General features: G+C 37.7%; 1 protein-coding gene across 1 annotated transcript in view; it reads left to right on the forward strand.

Annotated features, from left to right (window-relative positions):
- The window catches only part of DSG2 (desmoglein 2), a 50011-nt gene that overhangs the window by 18266 nt on the left and 19072 nt on the right, over positions 1 to 12673 (forward strand). The window contains exons 2-8 of the mRNA XM_086682674.1: positions 2207 to 2242; positions 3939 to 4073; positions 7652 to 7813; positions 7957 to 8101; positions 8957 to 9123; positions 11058 to 11195; positions 11313 to 11501. Coding sequence (XP_086538800.1) covers positions 2207 to 2242; positions 3939 to 4073; positions 7652 to 7813; positions 7957 to 8101; positions 8957 to 9123; positions 11058 to 11195; positions 11313 to 11501 — 972 coding nt within the window. The remainder of the gene's footprint in view (positions 1 to 2206; positions 2243 to 3938; positions 4074 to 7651; positions 7814 to 7956; positions 8102 to 8956; positions 9124 to 11057; positions 11196 to 11312; positions 11502 to 12673) is intronic.

Genomic DNA, 12673 nt, shown 5'->3' on the forward strand with positions numbered 1-12673 from the left:
TAGGCAAGGAATACATTACATTTTAAAAGTGTCTCCTGATGTGACACTGAGGAATCTTGGATCTAGTCACTACTCTTCCCTTTCAAAAATTCCCACCAGAAAAACATGCAGAGAAGTATAATCCATTCAGCATTGCTTTTGCTTGTTTTTCATACCGTGCCACCTTTGAAAATACGTGAACTTGGGGAGCATAACTTTGAGTAGAGATGTCTGTGGCATTCCTAGCCAATAATAGAGAGGATGAAGTGAGGAAGAAATAATATATCTGGCCATAAAATCGAAAATTAGCCGTGGTTGTTTGTCTGCCCCAGAGAAGCTCAGACTAGAGACTGAGCATCCTGGAATTTCTCTTTGCAGGGGTAGAGATAAGAACATGTCGAAGGTAGAGGAAAGAAAGAAAGATGAAGGATCCACATGTAGAACAGACCCTGCAAGGAGCCTTCAAAGAGATGTGAATAGGTGAAAGAGACCTAGAAATTTTGAAGAAAGCCTTATTTTCCATGATTTATCACCAAGGCCTTTGTGGACCCATGTGACCTGAGATGTAGATGAGAAAAGGCAAACAAGACCAAGAAAATCCAAATTGAAGGCAGATTATAAGGAATTAATGCACAAATGGAAGGTGGGGAAGTGAAGGCAATAAATATAGACAATTTCAGCTTGGAGTCATAGTACAAAAAAGAATATGTAGCAGATTAAATGTTAGCAGAGACAGGGACAGGTAGGGAAGATCTTAATATATTTGGCTAGTCAACGGGAAGGAAATAAACATGTTTGATTAGCCAGTGATGAGTGAAGATAAAAAAAATTAGTGGAAGGAGCAAGGTTCTTGAGAAGGTAAATGTAGGAGAATAAGTAGAAAAGGTGAAGATAAATCACACAGACGATGTTTGACTTTGGAAGGGCATCAGGACACCTCTGTCTTGGAGAAGGCCGGGAAGGAAAGGAGAATTGTAGATACAATATCAAATGAGAAGTGGGGTGATCTAAGAGTGAATGCGTTCAGAGGTGTGGGTCCGTGTGATTGGGGCAGTCTCCTGACGTTCAGAATGGTATTATAGGGCTACTATAAGAGAAACAAAGATAAGGCAACTGTAAAATGTATAGTCTAAATGAGCACACATTTGAGAGTGAATGGGTCATAACAGTTGGGGTGCCAGTACAGCAGGTGTCATCCAGACTCTCCTGGGCAAATGGAAACATATGGTCACCCTAGAAAGGAGCCTCCACCCCTGAGGAGGGAGCAGCTATTGGAGAGTGAATGGATGTGATGGATCCATTCAGCCTCCATGGCCTCGTCTACCAGTTTTGCCAGTACAGGGTCAGAATCAAAGAGAATAATGAGCTTACAGAGTTAGTGAAAAGGTGATGCAGGAATGTTAGAAAGTCAAGAGAATGAGGGGTCGCAGAGTCATTGACAACATCTTTGGAATGGCTGGCAGTAATCTACTAGCATTGCCTAATGTTGGGAACGTTCTCAATCCACTAGCCTCATGTGGATAGTGAGCAAATGAATTATTAATTTCAAATAATTTAAATTTAAGTGTAAATAGCCATGTGTGGCTATCATGTGAGAAAGAACTGGTCTAGAGTAAGCCAAGGGATAAATGAAACCAAGAGATTAATAGACTATAAAGAAAGGACAGCAAAAGTCAAAAGGATAGGAGTTTATTGGGCAGATTTTAGAGTAACTGCAACTATATTTACTTCTGTGTGATGATGAAGCCCAAAGTGTGACAGTGCTTGATAAGAACGAAAGAAAAGGGTTGGGGGGACTTAGGTGTGACGTCCAAATATGGGCAGTCGTGTGGGTGACCCTAGGGATGATGGGAGTTAGCTGGGCCAGGAGTAGAGGGTGCATCTCATACTAAAGGCCTTGAGGAAAGTTATGTGCGTACCTGAGAACACGAGATGAAGAGTTCCTGTTTTTGTTCTTCAGATATTAGTTGTGTTCTGAGTTTCCTGGAGGAGGCAGTGTGGATCAAAAGAGTGTAGATTCCTCTCTCTAGCCCTGGTCGTGGCAAGGAGGCAAAGGGGAAAATTAAAATTTGTTTCCTTTTGACAAAAGAGGATAGTAATGGTGGTGGTTAAACCTTTTTTAAATATCTATAATGTGTTAGGTGGTAAGTTATTAATTAACAAAGGATTTATACTGAATTGAGTGATAAATTACATTAAACAACAAATAACTAATTTTATTTTCCAGATCTGCTTTAACTTTGGAAATGGACTCCATTTAGAGGTAAGGAACCGAGGGGATTACTTCTGTCTTTTGGACTCAGAGGCTTAATTTCATGGAAGACAATTTGGCTATGCCGTACCAGATTAAAAATGCACACTCCCTGTTCTCGCTTCGGCAGCACATATATTAAAAATGCACACCCCCTTACACCTAACAATTCCCACTCTATCATGTGCACAGGAACCATATATCCAGGGATGTTCAATGTAGCATTTTTATGACAATCTAAATGTTCGTTAATAGAATGGTAAAACAATTTACGGTACATGAAGAATCTCCATGATGAGGTACTGAATGAAAAATCAAGGGGCAGAGTAAGATGCAGAGTATAATTCCATTTTTATAGGAAGAAGAGCTTTATACATGTGCAACTGTATGGTCATAAGAAAAAATCATAAAAGATATTCATTAAGCAATTAACAGTGAATACTCTGAAGTATGAGAAAAAATAAAGTTTTAATAGTTTTACATTATGAACTTTAATGTTAATTTATTGTTTTATTACATAATTTAATTTTTTAAGTTACAGAAAAATTTTTCAACGGCAAAAAAAATCAATGACCTAGTGATAACCAGTGTCTGAAAAAAATACTTGTTATGTAGAGCAACAAAATAAATAAAATGATAAACCTAGTACAATAATCCTATCTGATCTTAATATACTAGGTCAGCTGTGTTGAAATTTTCCTTGGATAAAATATTTGTCTATTAAAGCCCAACTGAAAATGTATAGAATAAATCTTTTCTACTTAAGGTTCTGAAAACAAAAGATGGGCAATTTAACTCTTTACTTCATGCTTTAAACAATAAATTCATTAACTGACACTTTCACTCTATTTTAGTTAAATTGATACCACAGGTTAGTTACTAAGATTTAGTTTCAAAACATTTAATAATTCATTTCTAAACTGTAAGCCACCACAGAAAAATTAAACTTCATTTTCAGTAAAAAAAAAAAAAAAAAAAAAAACCAAAGAATTTTTAACACAGTATATATTATTTTTTAATTTGCCAATGTGTATGGTCACTAACTTAGCCTATTAAAAGAAAAATCCAGCAATCACAGATCTTGAAAAGATATGGTTGGCTTTATTCAGTGATTCATGAACAGGGAAGTATCCAGGCTGGAAAATGGAAAGGATCTTCAAGAATTGTGCAAAATGAAAGGGTTTTATATACCAAAGTGAGCAAGGATAGGAAGTTATACTGGGTATTTGCTGATTGGTTACAGCAGTCAGTTTGGAGCTGGGGCAGATAATGTGCTGATCCGGTAGTTATTGATTGCTTGGCCTATGCCTTCCTTTTCTGGGAGAGCCTAGCACAGAAATTTGTTAAGTTCCAATTTGTTGATGTGAGGTTTGGCATAGGTGACTCCATCTTGGACCTTAGTCTGGACACTTTAATGAGACTTTGTGACACTTCACTCTGGGAAATCTTTTCTTACTGATAAAAACAAAACCATACTGTTCTACCAGTGTAGAGCCAATTTCCTGAATGCCTATGGAGTTCACTAGAACTCCATAGTGTATATATCATTATTGTGTATATTTCCTCCTTGAAAATCAAACCTGTTAAAAAATATGAAATTTATACCTTAAGATTTGCAGAACTATTTTTAAAGTTTTAATAAATTACAGAATACCTTACCAATGTCTTAGGATACTTAATAATTTTTGACAATATTTTATTGTTGTAGGCCTTAAACACAAGAAATGAAAATAATCTGCTTCCTAAACACACTCACTTAATGCGGCAAAAGCGTGCCTGGATCACTGCCCCTGTGGCTCTTCGAGAGGGAGAGGATCTATCCAAAAGGAATCCAATTGCCAAGGTACCTTCTACAGAGAAATAGGAAATATATGTATATGATTGAAATACAGTGGGAGAAGACTCTCATTTTAAAATTTAAGGAAAATTATATAATGTATTTACTGAGTCTTAAAGACTCAGAATATGAAAATATTCTGAATGTAGTATATAATTTGGGGCTCTGATTCAACTAAGAGTTAGGGATCTGACACTAGATGAACCTTTATTTAACAGAGAGGGCTACAATATTCAAAAGAGGATATTTGGTGTAGGGGAGGAAAGATACTTTTTCCTGCTACCCACCCCTCCCAGCACCCTATAAATTGGATGGACAAAAGACAGATTAACAGGAAAACAACAAACAAGTTTATTAATGTATGTATTGCTCCTGTAATACATGGAGGTACTCAGAGATGAAGGACTCAAAAGTTTGGTGAGAATTGGGGCTTATAAAGCATCTTAACAAGGCAATGGTAAACTTTTAGAGAAGTGACAAGACAAAAAGAAAAAGTCCTTGAATCTCTAGGGATGGCAAATTGTGGGAAGGCAAGTATGTGGGAAAACAGTGGTGGAAAAGACTGGTTAATACAGTTTGTTATGTGGGTGCCTGGTGCCATCTTTAAGAGGATAAGGGTCTAAAGTTATCTCCGATGATTCACTTTTGTCCTTCCTGATAGAGAAGGAAGGGAACACACCGTTACAAATTTATGTCCTGCTTTTAGGCACACAGAGGAAAGGCAGACCTTTTTTTGAATGTGCTTTTCAGTTGTCATCAGCTCAAGATCATCATCGTACACCAGAATGGAATATTCTGCCACCCTACATATAAAAAGTATATTTTTATATATATTTTCACAATGAAAAGAACTAGTATCTAATAGGGAGGGTGACCGTGCATCCTGCTTGAGACAGTCTTGGTTTATGCCCATTGTCCTGGCCTAATAATTAATAACTCTCCTTTCACTCTCAAGTGTCATGTTTTTTTTAAGTTTATTTATTTATTTTGAGAGAGAGCCCGCAAGCAGGGGAGGAGCAGAGATTGGGGGAGGGAGAAAGAGAGAGAGAGAATCCTTATGCAGGGCTCCAACTCACGAACCATGAGATCATGACATGATCTGAAATCAAGTCAGTGGCTTAACAGACTGAGCTACCCAAACGCCCCTCAAAGTGTCCTATTTTTTGATAAATTAGATGGTAATCCCGATACTTTTTATCTCGGATTTACACGTGCAAACCTGAGCCCTTGATTTTTCCCCTAAAGCTGTTTGTTCTCCATCCGTTCTACCCATCTCGGTCAATGGCACTATAATTCCATCCAGTTTTCTAAAATGTAGCAGGTACTATCAGTTCTACCCCCAAAATATACTCCAGATCTACTCACTTCTCTGCCTTGCCACCCTCATCATCCGAGTCAGGGTCATCTCTGATTTAGCAAAAGAGCTCCTGACCTTGTCTGCCTACTTCACTCATACCACCCCCGACCCAGCTACAGTCCATTCTCCAGAAAGCAGCCAGAGTGATCTTTTGAAAAGACAAATCAAGCATGCTCACCCCCTTAGTGAAATCCTTTCAGTGGCTTCCTGCTGCAGTGGAAGGAATATTCTTTACTCTGGTCTACAAGAAGTCTTATACAAGACCTCCTCTCTAACCTCAGCTCCTATCACCCCGCGTCTCCCACTCTCCTACATCCCCAAACTGACAAACTCTTTCCGGCCCCTCACTCTTTGCCCTTGTTGTTCCTTCTGCCTGGAATCCCCTCCCCACAGATAACTGCAGTATCTCACAGCATCAAGCCTCTGACCAAATGTCATCTCCTAAAAGAGTTCCCTTCCCTGCCTCACCCTGTCTCTCTCTATCCCTTTACTCCTATTTCAGCCCGGCTGTGGTGCATTCCACTACATGACACGCCATACGTTGCTTGCTTGTTGTCTGGCTCCCTTAGCAGAGTGGAAGCTTCCTGAAGGCAAGGGCTTAGTTCTTAGGCTAATAGCTCATGCCCTGTACCCCAACATCCAGTAGGTGCTCAAGAAACATTTGTGTGAATGAATACATGTTCATATCCTGGTGTTGTCTTTATCTTCCCAATATCGTAAACATTGTTCAGGAAGAGCTCCTTCAAAGAAGAGCGGCTCCAGAAGAGAAGACAAAAATTTCCTCTGTCTAGCAGCATGTTTTCACAAAAGCCTTCGAAAATCCAAAATTTTAGTATGTATACAAGCAATTAAGTTTTTTTGTTTGGTTTTCTGAGATGTCTGAGTCATTCACACATTCTTTCAATAGGTTTCCCCAAAATGCATTGATTCTTTGGGGTTCAACAGGCATTAGCTGTTCTTACTGTTTTTAATTATGCAAGTTGTTAAGAGTAAAATTTACATAAAAAGCAAAGGGTCTTGTGGAATTTTCCCAACTTTCTACATTCTCTATCTAGAGGTAATAGTGTGAACAGTGTAGCATCTTCCAAATCTTAGGAAATGCATAAATATGTGTATATTTACATACTCTTATGTACACACACATATACAGACAAACCAACAATTATGTTTACACACAGTTTTGTTTATTTTTAACCTGAGTAGAATGATTAATATATCATTAGTACATAAAGATCTAGAATATTCTTTATAAATACTGTATGTGTGTGTGTATGCATATAATTGGCAAAAAAAAGAGAGAAGCACAGAGAAAGAGAAAGACAGAAAGACAGAAGCTCAGTGAAAGGTAATCGTGGTAGTGCCCCAGGTTATCATTCCACTCCAGGAACAGAGCTGGTAGAACTGGAGGTTGGATCCCCACCCCCCACCCCCCATCTGCTATTTCCTTGGTTATTCTCAGCAGCAATTTCCCAGCCCCAGTGCATGTTGGGATATCTATGGCAAAGAAATGTGCCTATCCTGAGATTTCAGGACAAAGAAGTGACCAGTGAGGTGAGTGGCAATGGCTTCTATGATGTCTGAAGGAGAAAATTAAGGAACCAATAGGGGCCACAGAGACACATTTACTAGTGAAGAATTATAGACACAAATGAAATTGTTTATAGAAAATGAAGATGACAACCAGGAAAGGCATTAGAAATGGGTTAGATGGATGACTTTCCTGAGGCATTCCAAGCAGGGAAGGGACTTGACTTTTTTTTTTTTTTTTAAACCTTGAAAACTTTAATCCTTCTATAAAAGGATACATTTTCAGACTTTCCAGATGATTGAATGCATTTATAAAGGTGATTTTGACTCTGCAATTTTTACCTCATGTGCTAAATTTAAAATCTGTCCTCCCAAGATATACCCCTAATGATATCTTAATTTCATAACAACCCTAAGGGGTAGACAGTAGTATCTCTCCACTTTACAGACAGGAACACTGAGGTGCAGAGAGATTAAGTAACTCTTAGTGTCATGTAACTGGTAAGTAGCTGAGACAGGATTTGAACCCAGGTTCTCTTACATAAGCACATCTTCTCTTGAGTGCTTGTGCTCCACCGCCCCCCTCCCGGCCTCCTATCAAGATTATGAAACCTTCAGAGGGAAATTTTTCATTCAAAATATGTACATGTAAGTTATAGAGAGTTTAACTTGAGGCATTCTTCTGTTATTTTTATGTTAGATACATTCTGATATTGCAGAAGAAAGAGGACTAAAAATCACATACAAATATACCGGAAAAGGGATCACAGAGCCACCTTTTGGTGTGTTTGTCTTTAATAAAGACACTGGAGAATTGAACATTACCAGCATTCTTGATCGAGAAGAAACGCCAAGTTTTCTGGTGAGAAGAACAGCTTTACATTTATTAGTTTGTAGTTTTTCTTTGATAAATAATAGTTATGATTTGTTTTGTTTTTATATTGTGGTAATTTAATTACCTTAGCTTACATTTCATCTCTTCTATTATTTATGTCATGATTTCAGCTCGTTGGTTATGCTTTGGACGAAAAAGGAAACAACCTTGAGAAACCATTAGAACTGCGCATTAAAGTTCTTGATGTCAATGACAACGAACCGGTGTTCACGCAGGACGTCTTTGTTGGGTCTGTTGAAGAGTTGAGTGCAGCAGGTTAGAGTTTGTTATTTTTATGATTGAGTACCCCCAGTCACTTTAACCCCACTGTGTAACTGAACACTAAATCCTGTATCTTAATGGAGGCTAAGTACTACCCACAGGACAGATAGTAATAAACCTGCCGCTCTAGGTTTGGAACTGCTTTTTCTGAGATGAGTTCAAAAGGCTTTACATGATGTCTTTTTTTACCGTCAGAACAGATACAGCAGATCGATGTGACAGGTTAGGTCTCTGTAGCAACTGTTCGGCCTTGTAGCTAGAAAGTGGCCATAAACAACATGTAAACAGGTGGGTGTGGCTGTGTTCCCATAAAGTTGTATTTACAGAAACAGGTGGCTGGCAGCTCTGGCCCACCGGCAGTTGTTCACTGACTTTTGACTTATATTATTTCTCAGGTTTATTGACAACATTGTCCAGTGCAGCAGTCTCTGGGAAGACTTGCGGGAGACATTTCTCTTTGATCATAATATAAAGAATAGCTACGTTTCTCCTGAATTGTTTGTATTTTAGTAAGCATGTATTTGTATCTGTTCATTCTTCTTTCTTTGTATTGATTATTAGAGCGATTATAAGCAAATCCGCAGCCTTCCTGTAGCAAGTGTTCAGGACTTCACCCTAAGAATTCTCTGTACTGATGCCAACCTCGCCCTCCTCTTACCTTTCCTAATTCTGTACCCCATCCACACTTATTTTCTCATCCAATTAAATTTTTTGATTTTGGTAAACTGTGATTTTGATAAGCACTTGAAATCCTTTTGGGAACAGGCTGAAGGTATGAAGAAAATAACAACGTACATATGCGTGCTTACAGTTGAGTTTCATCTTAGACACTTTTTTTTCTAATGCCAGATACACTTGTGATGAAAATCAGCGCAACAGATGCAGATGAGCCCAATACCCTGAATTCTAAAATTTCCTATAGAATTGTATCTCAAGAGCCTGCTTATCCTCCGGTGTTCTACCTAAATAAAGATACAGGCGAGATTTTTACGACCAGTTTTACCTTGGACAGAGAGGTAAATTAGTATTTTATGTTGCTCATCTTTTAAATTCTTCTTTATCTTTTCAGGTTTTCCTTTCTCTTTATTTCTCTCCTCTTGTAATTTTCATACTTTCTTGTATTCCCTCATTTATAGAATAACTCCTATAAATACCCTCTTCTAGAAATGTGCAATCCAGTATGGTCGTCATTAGCCATATGTGGCCATTGAGCACTTGAAATGTGATCCATCCAAATTGAGATGTGCTATAAATGTAAAAAAGTCACCAGATTAGGAAGACTTAGCATGGAAAAAAAAATGTAACATACCATCTTGGTAATATTCTGTTGATTGCATGTTGACATGATATTTTAGATACAATGGGTTAAATAAAATTTATTTAAAATTGGTAGTATCACCTTTTTTTTTTTTTAACTTTTTTAAAACCTGGCTGTTAGAAAATGTAAAACTACATAAGGACAGCATGTTCTAGGGCCTCTCCAGTCAGGATTCTGTTTGCTAGAGCGTCCTAAAGCCATGTTCTGTAATTTGTGGTTCTGTAATGAAATTAGCCCTCTGTGCTAATACAGATAGAGAAGGAGGAACAAAGACTGACACTGGAGTCCTAATTAGGATAATGGAAATACTTGTAAATAAATGAATTGTTGTAATTCCCAAATTGGAGGGAAACTTCAGTGGGATTCCTGGACAGGCTGTTCACTTTTTTCTTTCTAACCCAAAGGGAAAATTTTAGATGAAAACAGGAAATAGAAGACTTTTTAAATGTTGTATACATGAAGGTTTTAACAGTGTGCATGAGTAAAATGATGATCCTAAGAACACTGTACTGTCATTAAACATAAATCATTGTCCAAGTGCAGTCATTATGTCTTATATGACTTGGGAAAATGATTTCATTCTGTCCAGAGAGGGAGAAGTTGTGTCCAACATTGCTAACAGGATCTCTGTAAAATTAAATTAAACAATATTATTACTCCTACAATTCTACTCTGTACTTTTTCACATAAAATTAGAATGGAAAAGTATTATTTTTAATTATTCTGATTTTTTAATAAACTGCTATCTGTGAAGGATGCCGAGTTTAGCCAATGGTAATGGCTGTCACTTATTGGGCATTTACCATGTGCCAGGTGCTATCCTAAGCCTTTTACATAGATTAATCCATTTAATCCAACTAAAAACCCTGTGAGGCAGATCCAGCTATTATCCCCATTTTACACAGAAGGAAACCAAGGGTCAAAAGGATTGTGTATGTCCAACACAGCCAGTAAATGACAAAGCCAGAACTGGAATCCAAGCAAGTGGCCCTAGAGCCTCAGTCACATAGAACAGTTCTGTCCTGCATAGAACCCCCATGCATTGGCACTGGTTGCCTCCTGCTTTTTCTTAAACTCTAGCTACACCGAATGGAGCCATCATAAGGGGACCGTGTGGCAGATAAGGGCTCACTTCGGAGTAACATCTGAGACATCGTTCTCTAGGACAGGTTCTCATAACAATCATACCTCTCAGAATGTCTGGACAAAGTCAACCACATTTTGTCCTCCCTGGCCAGGTTTTTTGGGGACTAGGTTTTCCTTGCTTAATTTTTAGCTAAAAACAAAGAAGGAACCAATTCCTATAGTCCCACCATTGCTTCCACATAGAGCAAACTACATTTTGAATGGCACTGTTTTGTGCACTACATTTTGAATGGCACTGTTTAATGTCACCAATGACATATTTAAGAACTTGACTACCAACAACTTCTCTAGGCTTTTCCGGCCTTCTAGAAATGCTCTGACAGCAAATACACAGCATCTTCACATAAATACTAGATCATAAAACTTATTTATGAATAAAATATACTGTGGTTCCTCCTCTTGATGATGAAATGAACTAAGACCAGAAAGACAGATTTGGGAGTGATTCATTTTCATCCCAGACGGATATTTTTCATTGCCTTGCAGGAACACAGCAGCTATACTTTGACAGTAGAAGCAAGAGACGGCAATGGACAAATAACAGATAAACCAGTAAAACAAGCTCAAGTTCAGATTCGTATTTTGGATGTCAATGACAATATACCTGTAGTCAAAAATGCAATGGTAACTATTCTTTTTATAGCAAATGTATCTACATACTGATATTTCAGTCCTAACTAAAAATATGTCACTTACATTTGTGCTACATTAAAATAAAATCCCTGTGTTCACGCTTTGCAGAATGAAGGGGTGGAAGTTAAAGAAAATGAAGCCAATGTAGAAGTTACACGCATAAAAGTGTCTGATGCTGATGAAATAGGCTCTGATAATTGGTTAGCAAATTTTACATTCATATCAGGAAATGAAATGGGTTATTTCCACATAGAAACCGATACTCAAACTAATGAAGGAATCGTGACCCTTATTAAGGTAAGTACTTAGTGTTCAAAATTGGAATGGGAAAAGTTGATGCAGAGGAAGAAACGATTGTATTTTGAGCCCCGAACATTTAAAAGCGCTTTATGTACTCAACTAACACCACAGTTGTTTGAGATTGGAGACCTCCCTATTTTTCCAAGGTCTGTAATTAGTAATTGGTCACACTGCAGTCCAAATTCAAGTAAGGGGACTCGAATCCTAATCTGACAACATGATACCAGCATCATTATTGCTCAGCACACTTCCCGTCCTGCTTGCAGCCCATGCCTGACTGTAGCATCTTTACATCATGACCTCTTGCCACTACTAAGTGTCCCCAATTTACTATGTGTATTTGATCAACTTAACATAAAACCAGACCTCACTAATAATATCTAAAAACAAAAGCTGTAATAACTTCACAAAGCTCTAATTCAGTCGCCCTCGTACTTAAATATGCCTAAGAGTTACCTTATAAAGCTACATGCCCAAAATGCAGACTCATGGGCCCCATGATCAAGTCTGATGATGGCAGAGCTCAGGAACTTGCCTTTTATAACAGAAATCCACTTGTGATTCTAATGTAAGTAGTATGCAGGTCACATTTTGAAACACAGTGATTTAACTTCTTGCTGAATTGAATCAATGAAGGAAAAATAGTCTTATTAAGCATGTGGGTATACATTTGAAATTTATTACCCCCACATAATTTTTTAAAGAAAAATTGTAGGATGGATTTTTATCTAATAGAATAAGTAAGGAAGAGTATCAATGTATTTTTAAATGGCTTATGACAGAATTGCCTAACCAGATTTTGAAATAAAATACAAAGCTACAGCTTTCAAAATACTATTCCATTAAGTCACACACAGACAAAAATTGATTCCGGAAGTTTCTAAACTTTTACAAAAAATACATGGAATAATGATAAAATAAATATATAACAGAATAGAGAAAATTAACTTGAATTTTCATGGTAATAATTATGTGCACTATTTATTATATGCACTGAGACTACTGCTTTGTAAAGCAGAGGAAACCAGAATAAAATTACCTCACACTTAATATAATTTTTTAAGAGAGAGTGAGCAAGGGAAGGGCCAAGGGAAAGAGAGAGAGAATCTTAAGCAGGCTCTGTGCACTGCTGCAGAGCCCAATGCAGAGCTCGATCTCACGACCGTGGG

Source organism: Puma concolor, chromosome D3 (assembly GCF_028749965.1).
Source record: "Puma concolor isolate L17-30 chromosome D3, mPumCon1.1.hap2, whole genome shotgun sequence".
Lineage (NCBI taxonomy): Eukaryota > Metazoa > Chordata > Mammalia > Carnivora > Felidae > Puma > Puma concolor.